The sequence below is a fragment of the Mauremys mutica genome, chromosome 4 (assembly GCF_020497125.1).
Source record: "Mauremys mutica isolate MM-2020 ecotype Southern chromosome 4, ASM2049712v1, whole genome shotgun sequence".
NCBI classification, from domain to species: Eukaryota; Metazoa; Chordata; order Testudines; family Geoemydidae; genus Mauremys; species Mauremys mutica.
In genome coordinates, this window is record NC_059075.1 from 10,064,379 (window position 1) to 10,085,961 (window position 21,583).

Consider the following 21,583-nt stretch of genomic DNA (forward strand, 5'->3'; position numbering starts at 1 on the left):
ATCGGCAACCTTGCCTTGGACTGCATCCAAGAATGCGATTTGGCAGACCAAGGACTGTACTAAGGATTCCAAGGAGGCAACTGGGAATAGGGATAAGGCATTGGTGACCAATAGATACTAGGGCAGGGGCTCCATCCCTACTGCGAGAACGGTGCCAATCTCTATACCAGCAGTGGATGGTTTTGAGGATTTCCGAAAACAGTGCTTCAAAGGCAGCGGAGAAGTGGAAGATGTGCCCAAACTCTGTCTCGACAAGACCAGCAAGTTGTCCACTGGTAGAGGAAGAGCCATCCACAATGAGGCAAGCAAATTACCTACCTCATCCAAAAACCAATATGGAGATGGCATCAGTACCAAGGATGAATTAGCAGTTGGTGCCTCCAGTACCAAAAGAGGCATCACAATTCCACACAATACTGAAGCAAATGAGGGAGGTATTGTGACACCCTGGCACCCCAATATTCACCACTGTCATGTAATTAGGATATGTTTTGTACAAAATATGCCTTGCGAGGTATCATTCTAAAAGTCTTGATCTGCTAGACATTAATATCTCGTTGGATTGTATGTGCTATTGTTGTATGTGAAGTTTGGTTATGTATGTGTTACTGAAATATGTTGTGAGGTTGAAAACACCCCTTTTGGATACAACAGTAAAAAGGCCAAACAATATTAATGCCTTATTGAGGAAATGCATACAAGCACAAGGATTACCCCAGGAACTGTGTACAACAGAAACCTCTCAGAGATAGTTCCCATTGTGTAGTGCTGTTTGACTCAGGTCACAGCAAAAGAGCTTTCCAGCAAGTGAAAAGAAGATATAAAAGGGTGACAATGACATCATGATGGTACCTTATTCTCCCTACAACACCACACCTGGAAACACCTGAGGAATAAAGACTGAACAGGGGGGAAGTGATGGTCCCCAGCTAAGGGACTGCTAGCCTGTGTATGAAAACCTGGGAAAGCCAAGGCAGCTTGTACCTTAAGAATCTACCAGCCTGTTTATCACTCAGGGTGAGAGAATTTGGTGAGAGAATATAGTGCTGACAAACAAGACATCTTTGCGATCAAACCTCATGGCGCAGAGGGCACAGCAGCATCCCTGGCTGCCAAATGCTCTTGATATATTGGGGAAATCAAGCTAGGAAAGGCAGAGCAGGTCTGACACTGCCTTGTATGCTAATGGCGTACAGTCAGTGCCAATCCTGACATCGGTATCAGACTCAACAGATGTCATGGCCGATACTGGAGTTGGTGGTACAGTGTCCAACTCATCTCGTCGCAGTACTGGGAAGCGGTGTGACAGCCCAGCTCCATCCTGCACACAGGAGGAATTATAGTGCCAGCCAGCGCTCCTCTTAGAAGATTAAGTGGAAATCCCTGAGTCCTGGAATGGTCTTGGTCCGTCTTGTTGGACCTCTTCCTTGGAATAATCCCTCATTCTGTTATGTGGAGCACCAGACCTTGTGTCGGAAGCAACATTCCATTTCATCTCTGAAGGAGAGTGCAGGGCTGGACAGTCTGTGGAGGTCCCTGGTACCAAGGTTGGGGGGCGGGGGGGGAGAAGAACAGGGAACTCATGGCCTGCTCTAGAAGGTGCTGCGCTTCAGATGCAAATAGCTTGTCACCAGTGTTCTCCTTTGAAATGATTGGCAGACAGAACACCATTCTTTAGATGTGCCCTTTTCCCAGGCACAACAAACACTGCGCGTGAGGGTCACTAGTGGGGACAGCCAACCCACACGACTGACAAAGTTTAACCCTTGGCTTAAACTATAGGGGGGGGGGGTATGTCTACACACCAAAGAAAAACTCTAGAGCCCTGCGGGGTGGGAGAGTCCCAGAGTTCGGGCTACAGCCCGAGCCCAGAAGTCTATCCAGCAATGAAAGAGCCCTGCAGCCTGAGCCCTGGGAACTAGAGCCAGCTGGCATAGGCCAGCCATTTTTTTTTCTTTGCTGTGTAGACATACCCTGTCTGTCTATCCTAACTATTGTGACTCAATTTAAGTGTACTACTAAACTATATACAATAAAAGCCCCAAAAACAGATTGAGCGAAGTAAACTACTACATCGAATGTTCCAACTCTAGTGGCAGGTGGTGAAAAGGAACCGAGGGGGAGTTGGGTGGCACCACCTTTAAATAAGCCAGGGAGGGGCTAAGAGGCTAAAGTACTGCCCCTGCAGGTATCACGAGGCAAAGTTCTCCACCACACCTGAGCGGAATACACATCTGCAACCACCCTAAAAAGAATGTGTGTTATAGTTGGGATGGCTTATTTTAGACCCCATTTTCAGTGGGTTAAACGTTTGGCACAGAAAGCGGAGATATTTTTGAGATACTCAATCTGAAGATGATTTTTGGCAACTTTTGAAAAAATTTTCAGTTATATAAGCATGAAAAGCTTGTTCAGACACTTGTTCACTCAATTCAAAGACCATTTTACTTAACTCTCAGTACAGCCTTCAGTGAGGAATGGAATATTATGCTAAATTTTGACGTGGTAGTTAAGAAACAAGGTACTCTGCATGCTGTTTCCTTATGACGCAGCAAGTGAAGTTTTGTGTGTGCATATAGAAGGTGAATAACTGCATATTCCAGATAAATGCCTCTATACTAATTTAAATTAGGGCTGATGACCAGTAATTAAGTCACTGTGGTTACACATGGTTAAGCAAGCAAGATTTGGCCCGAGACGTTGAAAATGCATAGGAGTATCTGAACCAGATAACGCCTCCAAAACATTTTGGAATACCAGGAGTTTTTGAAAGAGCATGATTACACTGTACATTTGATCACACAAAAACTAATTGAACATGCCATTTCTGTAGCTACATTTGTGTTTAAAACTCTATCTCGGTCAAATATGATCTTGCAGGTACCAGTTAAAAGCCATACAACAGTATGACACTCAAATAGATATTAACTAAGACTCCCAAAAAGCCTAATAGGCTTGGCCTATAACAAAAAAATAGGCCCATTTATTTTTAAAAGTGTACATGCAGTTTTGTTCACAAATTCCATGCACAAAACACCTGGATGTGCGTGCACAAGTCTAGGGAATTTTGCGGAATACTTTTGCAGGCAACCCAACTTGCCTAAAAAACCACTGACGTGCATACAAAGCTCATGTAAGGGTACATGCGCTCTTCTATAAAAGCATAAAGCCAGACTTTTAATCTGTACATTGCTATAAACTACATATGCTAATTCTGAGAAACTGTTTTGGAAGTATATGTATTTTCCTCATGAAATAACTAGAGACTATTCCATACAAAGTTCCTATGTCTACTTAAATACATCTCATCAAGACCACGTTTATGGCAAAGTATTTTCTGATCAAAGTAGCAAGGGCAGTGGTCTTTTAAATAAGAATACTAAAATTGGATTAATATTGCTCACATGGAATATTTAAAGTCTGGTTGTAAGCAAAAAGTTCTGAAACTTTACAATGTGAAGAGTTAAGCCTAAACATATTAATATGAAAATTAAAAAAACAATGCAACAGTAGTTACAAGTTAATCCACAAGTTGCAAGCAGACCAATGAAGATATTAGCTAAAATAGTGACCACTGCTTTGACTCCAGTGCCTATATAGTACAGTTGCTTCTTGTAGGCACTCCTGAATCCGTTAATACCCTTTGTTCAGTTTTCATATTTACAAATATCAAGTAACATACCTCTACATTCTCAGCTTTGATCTCTTTTTGCTGTTTTCCTCTACTTGCTGTCTTTTTTTGTTGTTGGTTACCTAAGGCTGAACAGATTCCATGCCAATTAAAAACAGATAGCTTATTTATACAGCATCTTTCATCAGAAGTTTCAAATTATTATATGACCATGAAAACACAAACAAGTAAAAAATAATGGCATATCACAATGGTTACAGAAAGGGAGTAGTTAAAGTTGTACAGTTTATACAAAAAATGCTCTAGGATTTAGCAGCATGATGAGAGCCATGCTACCAAGAACCAATATCAGATTTCCCCCCCTCCAAAACACAAGACGTTAGTCTTTGAAATGATTTTTAGCTCCCCATAGGGCTAATACTGAAATATCTAAAGAATTATACTACTCCAGCTTCCCCAAGATAAAACGACAGAACACTAAAAACAAACATTACAATATTTCCTTAAAGATTGAAGTGACATTGTCAAATAGTTTTGAGTCCAGAATTTGATCTACTTTCCTCTTGCCACATGGACACACTAGGATTAAAATCATGCATGATTACTTGATGTTAGTCATCCATATGATCACGACAGTGGTAGTGGCCTGTTTAATTCAGGAGGTACATTCCATGCATAATGGGCAGCATGAAAGAAAGTGTTACATTCTGACAGCTATCTTGAGGACAAGAAGGGATAACATTATTAAACATTTCTCTCAGAGCCCCAAAGATTGGGGTCCCACTGTTCTGGGCAATGTACAAACACAGATGGAGAGCAGCCCCTACATCAGACAATGTATTTCTTTTGATTTCTGTTACTAGACAGAGATAATTTATAACCTAAATCTTTTCATGGTTACTCAACCAACTAGACTAGTATGACATTAAGCCAGATAAGAAAAAGCACAAGTGCGCCAGCCTTTAATTAACATAAGGTATAAATACTTTCATATAGCTGTATTTTCCCCCAACTCTCTAATGTTGACTTTTGCATATTGGGTTAAACACTGAAATGGAGGCTGCAGTTACAAGACCTTCTTTCATAGGAGAAATTACCAATTTCCAATTTTAGACCCTTCCTTTCTATCTGCCAGTTTGATACTAAGTTTTCTGTGCCACCTCTGAACACCCAGTCTTAGCTGTACAAGCTGAAATAGTTTTTCTATGAATACCAAGAATATAGGAGTCTTACTGCTTCACTTACTCATGGTGGTAGCTGGCTTTGACATCTGTTTGGTCAGAGTAGAGGAGGTTGCTCTGGTGATTCTTACATTTGAGGCTGTAGGGACTTCAGGTTGCATCACCACTGCAAGGAATATCATAATTCCCAAGGCTATTTCACCATAACTTGCAAGGAGGCAACATTAAAATATCAATTTAGGCCCATAGTTCTGGTTTTATAAAAGCCAGCGGTAAATGCATTGGCATCAGCACCAGATGCAGGTCGCCAGACTTTTCTCCATGCTAATGCAGTTGGTGCTCCCAGAGCACTGAGGGCAAAGATCAATCCTTGCATCAGGACAGTGCTTTGAGTTGCCAAAGACAGCGCAAAGCCTCAGAATGCATTATGGCAGTGCTTAGAAACCCTAATTGAGATCAAAGCCCATCACGCTAGACACAGTACATATGCATAATAAGAGTCCCTGGGTCCTGAAAGTTTGCAATCCAAATAGACCAGAAAGAAAGTAAGAAAAAGTGACTATTATTCCCATTTTACAGACATGGAATTGACAGTGACTTGCCCAGGCTCACACAGGAAGTACACAGCCCAGCTCGGAATTAAACCCAGACCTCCCAAGTCCCAAACTTGTGCCTTAACCACAAAGCCATCTTTCCTCTAAGGATAAGTCTTTGAATACACTTTTCAGGCAAAAAGCTTTAGCCTAGGACCTGAGTAGATAAAAGTTATTGATATATTAAAAAATAAATTATATGCTTTTTAACAAAAATAAATCTGTTTAGAATTAAATGTATGACAAACTATGCTAAGGCCTATATTTACTATCACCTATTATAACCATTTAAATAAATAAAAAATATGCTGAATCTACATGACCTTTCTACTACACACACTAAGTAACAAGTTAAAGGTTGCTGTTTTATAAGCAGAGTCAAGGACAAACATAGTAACTTTTGAGGTCAAGCTTTAAAAAATGACATATGTCATGTATTGTATCAAGTATCTATATCATTTTCCATCTTAATGGAGTCAATGTTGGTATTTTGTTTTTCCCAAATAAGAGTACTCCCCCCTCACCCCACGTTGTTCAGAAAAGCTTAGTAGGAATACTTTTAGTTTCACTTTTTCCCTTATGTATCCAACACAGTTAAGGTAGTTTTATTTAATGAAAAACAATGTTAAAATGCTGTTTGTGCATGTTTTTAATTGATTTACAATTTTCAAATGCAGCTTGACAACTGACTTTTTACTCAGATTGTTATCTAGTAAATTATGAACCTTTTAAGAAAATAACTAAAGTACTAATAGAAAGCATGACTAAAATCAATTATTTAAATCATCGTTTGCTACTTGCTGATTTAAATAATTAAAATCAGCGATTTACAACAATCCATGCTGGAAACTACTGAGATTTTTAAGTGAATTTGAAAATTACACACAATTATCTAAGGTATTTAAGGCACCTATATCACAGTGATATTTAAGGACCATTGCCTACTCTGAAATCACTCTAAAAACATATGTTGCATGTTTTAAAAGTGTATGGAGCCATCACACGGGAAGTCCAATAACTAGACCAGTGGTCCCCAACCTTTTTGTCTGGCGCGTGCCAGACAAAGGACTGTGGCAGCGGCAGAGCATCCGCCGAAATACCAAATTTCTGCGGCATTTCGGCGACGACGCCTCTCGATGATGTCACTTGGCGGCAAGCGGCGTCATCAAGAGGTGTCGCCGCCGAAATGCCACAGAAATTTGGTGGCATTTCAGCAGATGCTCCATCGCCAGCCAGGACGCGGGCGCATTTAGATGCCCCTGCGGGCGCCGGGGACCCCTAAACTAGACATACTGTCAGCAAGAATCATTTCTTAATGTATGCAGCTGCTTAGGATCACATTATACCACTGACCAATGCAACCAGTACCAAATACAGCCACATTTATCTAATTGCCCTAATATCTCACAGGGGGTAGGAACTCTTGCCTCTGGCATGCAAGGCAAATTGTTTAATCTGTAAGCCATTTAAGCCTACTCTCTTCAGAACCATTTTTCAAGGTGTTGAGCTACTTTAGGAACGTCAGTTTGAACAAACTCATTCACACATTATAACATCTTTTTCAGAAAATGACTACACTGGATGTGTGGCACTTGCAAAACATGGTGTCTACATTAACATCTGTATCTCTAAAGCTTTTCCGTTTCAATGACAAGATGTTCTATGGACAGATATTTTAGTCCACACTACTTAATAAAACCCCTATATTTGCACATTATCTTGGTTTGAGCAGCCTTTTTGGTAAAAAAATCATTTTATTATTCCAGTCTAACTTGCAACCTATTCTGGACTGGATAATAGCAACCTGACTATATTAAAGCCTTTTGACAAACCTATCCTGAAGTTACGGGTGGTGGGTATATTTTGCATACCGATTGTTCACAATAATTAGAACTTTCAGCTTTGTTCCAAAACCATGAATGCAAACTATGATTTGGGTAGAGATGCACTAACTATACAATGGAGCCACAACATAGGGAAAGAGAAGGTATAATAGGGACATAGGGAAAGAGAATGAAACCCTGGAGGCATGAAAACATGCAGCAAGCTGCAGCCAATGTCAAATTAAAAAAACAGCTTTAATCTGAAATCTTTCTCAAGGCACAACCAAAGAAAGAAAAATGGTCAAAGGATATAGAAAGAGAGGGGCTGAGATGCTGGAGTGCTTTGCATGAAATCAGGCATGGCTGAAGACAGTCCAACAGGCACAACTTCACTGACTGCGGTTAGGGGAGAAAAAAAAATCTAATCTTTGAACACAGGGACAGCACAGGTACTACTGGTATGGAGAGGGTGCACACCTACAGATAACTCAGTTAAAAGATCAAGAGCTATGGAAAGTCCTGCCTGGGTTGTGCTGAAAGTGTGGACTCAAATGGAAATCAGGTAGACAAGTTATTTTTGGAGCACAGGCTCTTACAAAGTGTATAAGCAACGTTTTTCATTAATTTTAACAGAACAATCTGAAAATAACATCCCCTGCAGTATTCACAAAGTGAAACTGAGCCATCCATTTTGCTCAAGCAGAGGGAAGTGCAAAAAAATAAAACAATGCAAATAGGAAAAAAGTAAATTGGACTGAAAATTCACTTTTTCATGGTTAATAGTATGCTAGGCAATCCATGTCCCAATGCTATGACCTTTTAACCCAGTGTCCCCTTTCACATTCCAAACCATTTTACATTCCTACCTTTCTTTTTTTCAGTCACTTTGTCTGCACATGTCTGTCTGCATCCAGTTTGGGTAGGGCGCACACTATGCCCATTGGTAGCATGGTCAGCATAGATCTATAAAGAAGGTATGTTTTGTGAAACTTCACCTTTCTAAAAATAAACAAGACTAATTCTTTCCCCATCTTTCATACTTCCTTTGTACCTCTTCTAGAAAGCCCTGATTAGCGTCTCACTGATTTTAAGTGTTTAAAATGAGAGATTAAGGTAACTGAAACAGTCCATTTTAGATACTTCTCTTAATTTTTACATTATACTTCTGACCCTTTCTCAACTGGATGGGTGAAGAGTGAAGCGAGTCCTTGAACTAGGTTTCTAAACTATTTTGGAAGTGGGTACTGATTTCTGCTGGACCTTTATGCACATGTAATGCAAGTTAGATACCAATTCTCAGAAAACTTAGTACATAGAGTGAAAGTTATGAGTAGAGATCCTTCAAATGTAAGTTCACATTATGTAAGACAAGACTGTAAGAGAGTCAAAAAGTGTGACCTCTTTCAAAAATTATTTCAAATTAAGTTGCCCCCAAACATATACATGTAGTGCCCCAAAAAGATAGATAGTCCAACTACAATATTCAATTAAACCAACAGCAAGACAATATTGTAATGTTTCAACCTTGAAGAGTTGTTCAAAGCAGAGAAAGTTAGTCATGAAAGAGGTCAGAACTAACTGCATCTGAAATGCACAAAGTACTCTAGTCCATAAAGAAGCAAATCATAACGAAGCAGAAAGTGGTGTCAAGTAAACAGCACACAGTATAACTTGGAGAGTTTAGCCTTTGATGTTAATAAAGTATTAAGTGATAATCAAGTTAGGCATGAAAGGTACAAGACAAAACTCTGAACTCATCCTTGCTGACAAAATAAAACAGAACTGGGTCCTGGACCCATCACTCCAAAGGTCCAGTGCTGCAGTGGGATACTTGCGTACAGTCAGTCTTCAAAAATTCTTAAAGAGGGTTCTCATTTCAGATTGTACAACTGCTCAGTTGACACATTTGCTAGTTTCATCACTGAAAATTAGCAAAGCAATATGCAGAATAAAGAAAGGAAGGGTTAGCATTCTAAGCATCAGATTTGCTATTTTAGACTCCCTGGAGCCCAGCTAGGATCTATCCCTATGGCTAACTCAATCCCTCATCTTTAGAAGGTTAAATGAGTAGTATGCAATGTAACATGTGAGGACCTTTTAAATGAGACATTAAAAACCAAGAGATCTTGTTCCACTGTATAAGAACATAAAAATCCATGGCCTGTTTTGTAGAAGTAAACACCTACGGTGAACCTAGTGTTCAGATTGGTTCTCAAACCATTTATGCCATGAAGCCAGAAGGTAACATAGAATGAGAAGGTTAGGAAAGGTTATTTATCTTCAAAGATCTGTATGCAAAGCTCATCATAGTTCACCAATTCTCCAAGCCAAAGTAATGGCTATTGAAAGACTTGGTAGGAGAAGGAGGAATTTAAAAACATGGAAAGATGAACTGAGCAGAAAGAAGTTGGAGAGACAAGATGGGAGAAGTAATATCTTTCATTGGACCAACTTCTGTTGGTGAGAGAGACAAGCTTTTGAGCCACAGGTCTGTGGCTTCAGCTCTGTGACGAAGAGCTCTGTGTGGCTTGAAAGCTTCTCTGCCTCGCCAACAGAAATTGGTCCAATAAAAGATATTGCCTCACCCACCTTGTCTCTCTCTAATATCCTGGGACTGACATGGCTACAACTACACTGCATACAGAAAGAAATCCTACACATTTGTAAACTACGTTATTTGCTAGTACAGGTGTTTTCAAAAAAATGTCCATAGTGAGAACCAAATATTGGATTGTCTCATGAACCACCTCTACTTTGTGATCACATATCATCCCTGGGATAAGTAGAGCAATTGTTTTCTATGAAAAAACAATAAAGAAATTATTTTTGATTTATACAGAACTAAGTTAGTTTTCTTTAGTGCAATTTAGCAGGTGGAAGCAAGAACAGGCAGCACCATGTGATCAGTCAGCTCCCTGAAACTATAGGCAAGTGTTTATACCCTTATCTGTAAAGCTTGTTTACAATAGTTAGAACTGTCAGCTCGGCAATAAAGTTTTGAATGCAAGTACACATGACCCAAAACGAGGGATTTTAAAGGAATTACAACATTCACAGTTATTACGCACATCTAATTCTCCCAATTTGTAAACAAAAAAACAGAAGACAAACCACAGACTGCTGAGATCTAGCTGACTTAACAGTTTGTTCTGCTTGGCTCTTTGTCTTTGATCTTGTAATCCTTGCAGAAGAAGTAGGAGCAACCTAGACACATGCCCAAAGAAACAGAAGTTAGTATATTCCTTTCCCTCTCCCCAGCTGCAGCAATTAAGAAGAAAAGGTTTTGACATACTAAAGACAGGTGTATACTACAAAGATTTGCCTGCACTGCTGCGCTATGCTAGTTAGTCACACCCCTGAGAGCACTATGTAACTACTAACCCCATGTAGATGCATCTTATACTAGCAAGAGACTCCTTTTGCTTATAGCTTATGTTGTTTGGGGACTATACTGACAAAATTACTTTTGCTGGTATATTCCTCCCTTCCGTTAAGAGGTACAGATATACCGGCAAAGCTTTCGTAGAACAGACTAGCTCTAGATGCTTCTGTCCTAGTTCAAGAATGCAAGTTTATACATCATAGAAATCTATTCCACTTTGTTTATAAAAAATAGGCCAGTCATTACTGGTATAACATTGACTCCATTAATGTTACAACAGTGATGAAGTTAGTCCACTGTCTTTGAACTAGTAAAAATGATATGCATAATCTCTTAATTTCTTACTGCAAGATAAAACAATGAAAAAAAACCGTATAAAGCATTATTTAACATGTGCCATTCAAGACCAGTACAAATTTTACTCTTCATTACCTTCTCCTTTGGCTTGACTATCACTGGGTTCTGTGGTACAAATGGAAGAAAGCCAGGTGCATTAGGTCTGTATAGCCCAACTTTAAACACTCCCCGTTTAGCTTTCTCCCTTTGTTCTTTTAGTTTTCGAAGCTCTTTTTCCTCTTTGTAGCGCAGGAGCATTTCCTTGCGCTCATTTTCAGTTTTGAAGGCTGCATTTGTAGTTTGTTCTATGAAAAGACAGAAATGGACATTTTACAAAACTCTGAAGATACTTTAACAAAATTTGAATACAGTATAACGACCAGAATACTAATGTTGCCTGGAAGGTTACACAAGTCATTTGATAAATATTTAGAGTTCTCCTATTTAAGATACAAGAGGATGATGCGAAATTGCAGCAGAAAGTTGCTCTCACTGTTTACTTTGAGATTGTGTTTGCATTACAAGTTTCAGCTAAGGGTGTCTATTATTATTTATTGTGTATTAGTGCTAGGAGCCCTGGTTATGGACCAGAGCCCCAGTTGTGCTTGGAACTGTACAAACAAGACAATCCCTGCCCCGAAGAGCTTACAATCTAAGTAAAAGAAAAGGAACAACAGATGGATACGGATAGTATAAAAGTGAAACTCGTATCCATCCAGTGGAATTCAGGTGCAACCCTAAGGCAAATGAGGAGCAAATCACAGAATCTGTACATCTCATAGCAAGTCAGACTAAAAGAAGTGAAAGCAGCCAAAAAACTGAAATGTTTTGTAATTGAGAACAAATCAGATAGTGATTATGTGAGAGATTAAATACTTATGCCAACTTGAAAAAAAAAACCACTTTCATCTGAAAAGTTTGTACATATTGATACAAGTATCACCTATGATGACTAAATGAAATATTTGTGTTTTTCAGTTTACTTTGTGCATTGTGCAAGTCAGTTTCACTGTTTGTTCTTTATAGTTAGTTTCTCCCTGGTTAAAAAGACCCTTAAGAATGTCAGAGCAGCAAGTCACAATTTTTAAAGGTATTTATTAGAACAGGGGTAGGCAACCTATGGCACAGGTGCCGAAGGCGGCATGCGAGCTGATTTTCAGTGGCACTCATACTGCCTGGGTCCTGGCCACTGATTTGGGGGGCTCTGCATTTTATTTAATTTTAAATGAAGCTTCTTAAACATTTTAAAAACCTTATTTACTTTACATACAACAATAGTTTAGTTCTATATTATAGACTTATAGAAAGAGACCTTCTAAGAATGTTAAAATATATTACCGGCACGTGGAGTGAATGAATGAAGACTCAGCACACCACTTCTGAAAGGTTGCCGACCCCTGTATTAGAATGTCTTAATTTATTTAAATACTCTTTCAACAAGTTCAGATTGAGAATACTGCTTTTTGAGAGGGTCGGGGGCTGCTCCACACAGCTCCAGAAAGCAGCAGCATGGCCCTGCTCTGGCGCTCCCAACCCTGCTCCGTGTCTGGGGCTGGTCCACGTGGCTCCTGGAAGCAGTGGCATGGCCCCCCTCTGCACACTACCCCTGCCCCAAGCGCCGCCCCCACAGCTCCCATTGGCCAGGAACCACAGCCAATGGAACCTGCAGGGGCAGTGCCTGCGGACAGGGCAGCGTGCAGAGCCGCCTGGCCACGCAGGAGCCAAAGAAGGGACATGCCGCTGCTTCTGGGAGCCACTTGAGGTAAGCGCCTCCCGGAGCCTGTATCCCTGAGCTTCTCTCTGCACCCCAACCCCCTGCCTCAGCTATGATCCCCCTCCTGCCCTCCAAATTCCTCAATCCCAGCCCAGAGCAACCTCCTGCACCCAAAACCCCTCATCCCCAGCCCACCCCAGAGCCCAGACCCCCAGCTGGAGCCTGCACCCCTTCCCATGCCTCAACCCCCTGCCCCAGCCCTGATCCCCCTCCTGCCCTCCATACCCCGCGATCCCAGCCCAGAGCACCCTCCTGCACCCTAAACCTCTCATCCCCAGCCCCACCCCAGAGCCTACACCCTCAGCCAGAGCCCTCACCCCCCTCCCTGTACCCCACTCCTCTGCCCCAGCCCAGAACCCTATCCTGCACCCTGAACTCGTTTCTGGCCCCACCCCAGGGCCTACACCCCAACCCCAATTTTGTGAGCATTCATGGCCCGCCATACAATTTCTATTCCCAGATGTGGCCCTCAGGCCTTTGCCCACCCCGACCTACAGAGTTGGTGCCTATGGCTGCAATATGCTATACCTTCCTGGAATCTGTTTTGTATCTGAGTTCCTGCATGTCTGCAGCAGTGCACTTAACACAATATCGTCATATCTCCTCCCCAGGACTTTTCCACTCTGCTTCCCTGCAAAGTTGGAGAAAGTAACTTGCTCTTGGCTGCTAGTCATTAGGAGTTACTGGTCCAGTTGCTAGGTCTGCCATTCACATGTGTTAATTCCAGCCACTTCTTGTTAAGATACCTTGTTCCAACCCAGACCCTTTAGTCTATGGTACATCTACGCTGCAATAAAAGACCCATGGCTGCGGCTGGCCTGTGGCAGCTGACTTGGGCTCAGATTGTAGTGACTAAAAGTTACAAAGCAGACATTCAGGCTGGAACCTGGACCCAAAACCATGCGAAAGAGTGTTTGGAACCACCCATACACTGAAATTTTCAGCCCTGGTGCCCAAGCTCTATGAGCCAGAGTCTATTGATCTAAGCTGAGACTCAGTGCCACGTGTTTTTTATTGCAATGTAGATGTACCTTCTGTGACATCCAGCTATATGTCCAGAGCAGGAATCAACCTTACAATAAGGACTTGTCAACACTACTGAGCCTTTGCCAGTATAGCTAGGCCAGCAGCAGCCCCTGGCTGAGACACAGTAAGCCAACAGGAGTTCTGCTGGCATAGCCACACCACCTCCCCAAGCAACATTAGCTAAGCCAACAGAAGCATTCTTCTGTTGACCCAGTCCCATCTAAACCAGGAATTCTGCCAGCATAGCTAAGTCAGCTAGCAGTGTGTGATTCTTTTCCATACTCTTAACAAGCACCACTTTGTAGTGTAGATGCAAGTATCACCACTCAGTGGGTAAACTGAGTCACCCCATACTATCAAAAATAATACCAAAACATTCCTGCATTCTCCACAGCATTTTACAGACATTGGTATGTGTTATAAGCACATCGGAAGGTGTTATAGGTGGTTGTAAGCCAGAGATAAGCAAATGATTGAGCTGCTGGCTAGACAATTTATAGCAGTTATTAATCATTTATTAAAACATCTACTAATCATAGGCAGTTTATAAATGGAATCAATAAAATGTGCCCACAATAAGATATGCATGAAATCCAAAACAGGTTGAAGAATGAACCATGATCACTGAAATGGGGGGGGGGGAAAGGAAGAACTGGACTGGTAGCCAAAGGACTCAAATCTCCAATTATCCAATTTATAATGCTCGCAACCACACACGGTTAAATCCCTATGACTGCAAATGTAGCTTCTTTAGCCATAAACCAGCTTAAAGAAATTTAAGAAATATTTTAATGCAGAACTGTACTATAAGCTTTTACTCACTCCATTTGGCTGTGGTCTTTTCCTGAGAGCACACTTCGTTTGTCTCGTCCAGCTTAGGAAGTCCCCTCTCTTTCGGTAACTGGACATTGACATCTGCCAGTCCAAACTGTCTGCTCCTTTCAAATTGCTTGTGTCTGTTCTCCTTTTGAATCAGTGACTTCCTGCGTGCAACTTTTGTCCTAAGCGTTTCTGTGCTCAGATCCTTTCTGTATCGATTGGCAAACTGGGAGGTAGCAGCCATCTTAACGACCCTAGAACAAGTTTATAAGGAATTAGGAAATAAGACAAATGATCAAGTTCTGGTTTATTGTAATTTTACATTGAAGCCTTTAAAGTAACAGTAGCCACTGAAAGCTTCCAAGTACCTCATTTTGTTAGAGTTTCAGTAATGGTTGTAGTGAAGAGCCATATGCATCAGACACTAAAAATACTTTTAACCAGTGGATCCTAAGCCACTGGCATCCTACTGGTCTGGTAGGGTAGGCTTTTGCCACCAGATTGGTACTTGCCTGGCTATCCTTACTGGGTGGTGTCCTATGCAACCACACCTATTCATGCTAAGGAATCATAAGTAAACCAAAACACCATAGAAGCTACTTAGAAGCCATTGACAATTTAGATTATGACATTGTTGGGGCAGGTGTAGATAAATCTCTGCATTAAGCATCTTCACATAACTTTCATACAACTTTGTATTATGTCTCTATTTTCATACAACTTTGTATCAGATCCTTATATAGAAAACTTTGTATTGAGCCTTGGTATAATGTTAACAAAAATGTCTTTTTGCTAAAAGTAGAATAAGATCTCCCCCCCCTCCCACCTTTTAATCAATTGCCCTGTTGAATGAATAAGGTGTGAATGAGCAAGGCCTGGAAGGCAAGCACCTCAGCTGCAGCAGTTGGAGAGGGGATGGAAGCCAGACCAAAGAACATTAAAACTTGTCAAGTGGGCTCACTAAAGAAGAGTAGACATATTGACAGCCTTGCGGGTTAGAAGCAAGCACCTTCTTTTGAAAACACCCTCTTTGAACAGCATTGGGACAACACCCAGAAAGAAGCAGTACAAAGGACACAGACACAGGGCTTGGCTACACTTACAAATTTGCAGCGCTGCAGCAGGGTGTGAAAACACACCCTCTGCAGCGCTGCAAATTGCGGCACTACAAAGCGCCAGTGTAGTCAAAGCCTCAGCGCTGGGAGCCGCGCTCCCAGCGCTGTCCGTTATTCCCCACAGGGAAGTGGAGTACGGACAGCGCTGGGAGAGTTTTCTCCCAGCGCTGGTGCTTTGATTACACTTAGCGCTTCAAAGCGCTGCCGCGGCAGCGCTTTGAAATGCAAGTGTAGCCAAAGCCACAGATTTTGAATCTGGTATAGATTTGCATGAGAGGGAAGCTGCTATAAATGTGAGGTGTCTTGCACAGGACCTTGGGCAGGGGTCCCCAACACGGCGCCCGCGGGGGCATCTAAACGTGCCGGCATCCTGGCCGGCGGTCTAGCATCCACTGAAATGCCGCCGAATTTCTGCGGCATTTTGGCAGCAACGCCTCTCGATGACGCCACTTGCTGCCGACAAGCGACATCATCGAGAGGCGTCGCCGCTGAAACACCACAGAAATTCGGCGGCAGTTTGGCGGATGCTCCACCGGTGCCATGGTCCTTTGTCTGGCGCCTGCCAGACGAAAAGGTTGGGGACCACTGACCTTGGGTCTCGTCTTGTCAACATGGAAGCATCGATCCGGGTTGGCAGACCCCGGCTCCACCCCTCCCTCATCTAACTCACCTGGCCATTGAAGTTAAGGGGAGCAACTAATTGGTAACAACAAGACAGAGTATGCTTGTGCGTGTGTGTATGTGAGTGCATGAGTGTAATATATATCATATGCATATGATACAGTGTTGATTGATACATGTATTACCAATAAATGTGGTGCTTTGTCTTATTCCCCCTGAAAAGATCCTGTGCAGTACTCGAAGTACAACAACAGGGATCTTTTGTGTTGAGAGAGTTCCTAGCACAATGGGGCCACGACAGTTGATTGGGGCCTGTAAATGCTACTGCAATACAAATAATAACTAACCACCATCACTGTACAGAGAGGTGGATGAGGTAATATATTTTATTGGACCAACTTCTGTTGGAGAAAGAGACAAGCTTTTGAGCTAGAGATCTTCAGGTCTGGAAAAGGTAATCAGAGTGTTACAGCTAAATACAAGGACAAATAGTTTAGCATAAGGAGTAAACATGTTCCAAGAGACCTTTAAGATGAAGCAGGCAACTAACACCTCTGCAGACATAGAACAAAGGATGGTTAGACCTGGTCTAGGCTAGAAGATTAGGTCAGTTTAACTACGATCAGTCAGGGGTGTGAAAGATCCATAACCCTGAATGACATAGGTCAATTTAACTATCTATCCCCCTGTGGACAGCGCTAAATTGATGAAGGAATTAGCTACAGCCTCTCAGGGAGGTGGATTATCTACGCCGATGGGAGAACCCCTCCTATGGGCGCAGGTAGTGTCTACATGGAAGCACTACTGCGCCACTGTAGTTTCAAGTGAGGACAAGCCCTTAGTATGTTAAATTGTTGTAGTGAGTCATAAAACAAAACCAGTATCTCTGCTGATTCCATGATTTTTGAGAGTCTAGCAGACTTAAGAATTTAAACTCCCGGGCTTATAAACTGGATACTAGGAAGTTTAGACTTGAAACTAGACGAAGGTTTCTAACCATTAGAGGAGTGAAGTTCTGGAACAGCCTTCCAAGGGGAGTAGTGGGGGCAAAAGACATATCTGGCTTCAAGACTAAGCTTGATAAGTTTATGGAGGGAATGGTATGATGGGATAGCCTAATTTTGGCAATTGATCTTTGATCATCAGCAGGTAAGTATGCCCAGTGGTCTGTAATGGGATGTTAGATGGGTTGGGATCTGAGTTACTACAGAGAATCCTTTCCTAGGTGCTGGCTGATGAGTCTTGCCCACATGCTCAGGGTTTAACTGATCGCCATATTTGGCGTTGGGAAGGAATTTTCCTCCAGGGCAGACTGGGAGAGGCCCTGGAGGTTTTTCACCTTCCTCTGCAGCATGGGGCACGGGTTACTTGCTGGAGGATTCTCTGTAGCTTGAGGTCTTTAAACCACGATTTGAGGACGTCAATAACTCAGACATAAGTTAGGGGTTTGTTATAGAAGTGGATGGGTGAGATTCTGTGGCCTGCATTGTGCAGGAGGTCAGACTAGATGATCATAATGGTCCCTTCTGACCTTAGTCTATGAGACTATGAATCTTTTGAAGGTGTTGAGTAGGTTTTCTTTGAGCTTGATGGTGACCACATCCTGAAAGAAATCTTTCCCAAACCCCCTCTTCTGGCCTTCAAACAGCCCCTCAATCTCATCATCACAAGCAAGCTCCCACAGACCAGGACACACCAACTCAAAGCAGAACAAGACCCTGCCAGAACAACAGATGCAAAATATGCAGACATATCTACACTGCTGATCAACACCCCCACAATACATCTCTCAAGATCTGCGGGTCCTAGACATGCCGATTTGTTAGTCTCTAAGGTGCTACAAACTTTTCACAAAGTGATGGCTCCTTAGCTGACTTCTCAGTCCTCATACTCAAAGAAAACCTGCACAATACCTTCAAAAGACAAGTCTGGGCACGTACAGTCATAACTTTGTTATGACTGCAGAGATGTTAATTACCCTCTTCATCTTAAATGATTCTTGGAAGATTTGTTTACCCCTTATGCTAAACAATCTCTCCTTGTGACAGAGTAAGTACCCTTTCCAGACGGAAAAGAGAGCTCATCTCCTTGGTACCTCACCCACCTTTTCCCTCTCGTATTCTGGAACCAACACAGCTACAACACTGCATCTCATCACTGTAGTATTTTGGATAAGGATTCTTTCCCTACTGTACTTGTGACCTCTATGTGCAGCATAACCTGGGCCCCAGTTGGTCATTACAACTGATGCTTCTCTGATACTTATGCATGTTCTAGTCAAGTCTACACTCCATCCTGGGCTGTTCAAGACTGGAGACTTCAAGTTGAGGGTCTGGAAGTTTGTATTAAAGTACACATATGAATAAGTGGCAGGTGAAAAATTCATTGATATTTTTCTCTCTGCAGCAATTCCCACCCCAAGTTTTAATCCCTCACCACATGTTCAAAGTAGCATCTGCAAACCCAGCTGGTTTAAACTCTGCAGGAAAGCCACACAACACAATGTATTTTTTTAGAACAGCATCAGCAATTGTGTGGATGCCCCAGGCAGAACAGAAAATGGCAAAAGTGATCACGATACCGCAGAGCTTCGCCTCACCAGATGGCGAAGTGCTTTACAAAGGAGGGCACTGCTAGCCTCGTTTTACAGGTGGGGAAACACAGGCACAGCACAGTGAAGCCACTGGTGCAAGTCCCCCAGCAGAGCCAGGAAGAGAACAGTCCCCTGGAGTTAGTGTTCTCCCTCCCCTGCCCCCCAGGTCACCTCCCTTGTTGCAGGGTAGCTCCACCCCCCCAGGTGCTGGAACCCCCCCAGTCACCTCCCTTGTTGCAGGGTAGCTCCACCCCCCCAGGTGCTGGAACCCCCCCAGTCACCTCCCTTGTTGCAGGGTAGCTCCACCCCCCCCACAGATGCTGGAACCCCCCCAGGTCACCTCCCTTGTTGCAGGGTAGCTCCACCCCCCCAGGTGCTGGAACCCCCCCAGTCACCTCCCTTGTTGTAGGGTAGCTCCGCCCCCCCCAGGTGCTGGAACCCCCCCAGTCACCTCCCGTGTTGTCGGGTAGCTCCGCCCCCCCCAGGTGCTGGAACCCCCCCAGTCACCTCCCTTGTTGCAGGGTAGCTCCGCCCTCCCCAGGTGCTGGAACCCCCCCAGGTCACCTCCCTTGTTGCAGGGTAGCTCCACCCCCCCAGGTGCTGGAACCCCCCCAGTCACCTCCCTTGTTGTAGGGTAGCTCCGCCCCCCCAGGTGCTGGAACCCCCCCCAGTCACCTCCCTTGTTGCACGATAGCTCCACCCCCCCCACAGATGCTGGAACCCCCCCAGGTCACCTCCCTTGTTGCAGGGTAGCTCCACCCCCCCAGGTGCTGGAACCCCCCCAGTCACCTCCCTTTTTGCAGGGTAGCTCCTCACCCCCCAGGTGCTGGAACCCCCCCAGTCACCTCCCTTGTTGCAGGGTAGCTCCACCCCCCCCCACAGATGCTGGAACCCCCCCAGGTCACCTCCCTTGTTGCAGGGTAGCTCCACCCCCCCCCAGGTCACCTCCCCTGTTGCAGGGTAGCGCCGCCGCCCCCCCCCTTCCCCCCACCCTTGGTGTTAACGGCTTCGCTCCGCGCTGGATTTTGCGCCCCCCTCCCCGACGCTCCTCTGCACTGAGACCCAGCCCGGGGGTGGGGGGGGGCACTGCCAGGGAACGGAGCCCGTCCCGTGCCGCCGCTGGGACTGTGGGGCGGAGGCCGCCCGCCGGGACCCCGGAAGGGAGAGGCTGGCTCGACCCCTCCAGGCGGCAGGGAGCAGGGCTGCAGCCGCGCCGCGCCCGGGCCTTCCTACCTGCGCTGGGCCCACAGAGACCCCAAGTCCCCCGACGCAGGCACGACCTGGAGGCGCGCGGACCAACCGCCCCTTTCGCTGGCCCCGGCTCAATTCAAACCTCACCCCGCCCACCTCATTGGCTGAGCCCAGCCCGCCGGCGGCCGCTCATTGGCCTCACCGAGCCGCCCACCGGCCGCTCATTGGACACCGCGAGCTCTGTGCCTGCTGTTCACTGGCTGTCCTGAGCCTCTCCCGCTGCGTCGGTCATTGGTTAGCAGGCGCGAGGGGGAGGGAGGCGGGAGTGGTCTGTGATTGGTCGCGCCACGGGCCGGGGGGAGGGGGAATGGTCTGTGTGAGCAGCGCCCCCTGACGCCGCAAGCGGGAGCTGTGTGGCAGTGCCTCAGTCCCAGCCCGGGCGGGGGGGCACTGCCGGGGCGGGGCAGCGTCAGGGGTGTCCCCAGGGGGCGCCACCGAGCTGCTGGGCCACCGATGTTCCTGCCACCAGCCCCCACTCTCTGCACCCACAGGGGCCTCATGCCACCAGGCCCTGTAATGTCAGGTGGCTGGATGGCCTTTGCCACTGGGCACTAGCTCGCCATGCCATTCCTGCGCAGCCTTGGCCACCACCGGCACTGCGTGGCTGTGCCCCCACCTTTGCCACTGGTGACTACAGGGTGGCGACTTGCGCTGCACTGTTTCTGCTCACAGCAATCTTGTGTGTAGAGTTTGGGGAGAAGCTGGTGTCATGGCCTTGGAAGTGCAGGGCTGTCCTGCACCTTGCGCAGGGTTTGAGGTTAGATTCTCTCACCCCTCAAACTCCATATTGTTCTGCATAATATGTTTATAAATGTTTTGTGGAGGGGGAAGGGGGAATTTTGCCTGAAATCGATAGTATCCCCTTTAAGACCAATAGAGGATCCAAAGGGTAGGTGTGAATTAAAGCAATCAGCTCTTTGGGGCAGGGACTCTCTTTTTGTTCTAGGTGCTGTACACACAGAACAATGGGGTCCTGGTCCATGACTAGGGTCCTACATGCTTCAGCAATATAACTAATAAAAAACCCAGCAAACAGGAAACTGACCTTTAAGATCTTTCCATTCTGCTCCCGTTCAACACTAAGCAACAATATATACTGTAACTGGGCTTAATTTTGTAAACAACAAGGCACAGGTAGGATTTTCAGAAGTGGCCAGCGTTGGCTTAACTCTGCTGAAGTCTTTTGAAAATCCCACCCATAGCGTGTTATGTGTCCTCCACGTTTCTAATTTCCCACTCCACACACATACACCAGGCCCGACCCCTATTTTTTTCCCCAGTAACCATATCCGGAAGAACTGATGTTCAATTGTGAAGAGGTGGTTTGTGTTTAATATGATTCTTACATATGGAAAATGTATCAACAGCAGCAAACTGAGCCATACAACATTCAAAGATAAAAGTAGCTGTTCAAAAATCAGCCACATGGTGGCATTGC

At 44.4% G+C, this 21,583-nt stretch overlaps 1 protein-coding gene and 1 non-coding gene across 3 annotated transcripts in view; both read right to left on the minus strand.

Moving 5' to 3' along the window:
* Window positions 1-20,241, minus strand: part of DLGAP5 (DLG associated protein 5) — a 46,917-nt gene extending 26,676 nt beyond the window's left edge. The window contains exons 1-7 of one of the 2 annotated variants that reach the window (XM_045014175.1): window positions 20,128-20,241; window positions 14,569-14,819; window positions 11,043-11,251; window positions 10,340-10,432; window positions 8,095-8,191; window positions 4,877-4,978; window positions 3,683-3,759 (exon numbers count right to left, since the gene is read on the minus strand). In XM_045014175.1, coding sequence (XP_044870110.1) covers window positions 3,683-3,759; window positions 4,877-4,978; window positions 8,095-8,191; window positions 10,340-10,432; window positions 11,043-11,251; window positions 14,569-14,809 — 819 coding nt within the window. In that variant the 5' untranslated portion in view covers window positions 14,810-14,819; window positions 20,128-20,241. Of the gene's footprint in view, window positions 1-3,682; window positions 3,760-4,876; window positions 4,979-8,094; window positions 8,192-10,339; window positions 10,433-11,042; window positions 11,252-14,568; window positions 14,820-20,127 lie in introns of those variants that run through there. The other variant, XM_045014176.1, reaches the window with a different exon arrangement.
* Window positions 6,652-6,786, minus strand: LOC123370577. Its single transcript, XR_006579474.1, has one exon.
* Window positions 20,242-21,583: the final 1,342 nt, after the last annotated feature.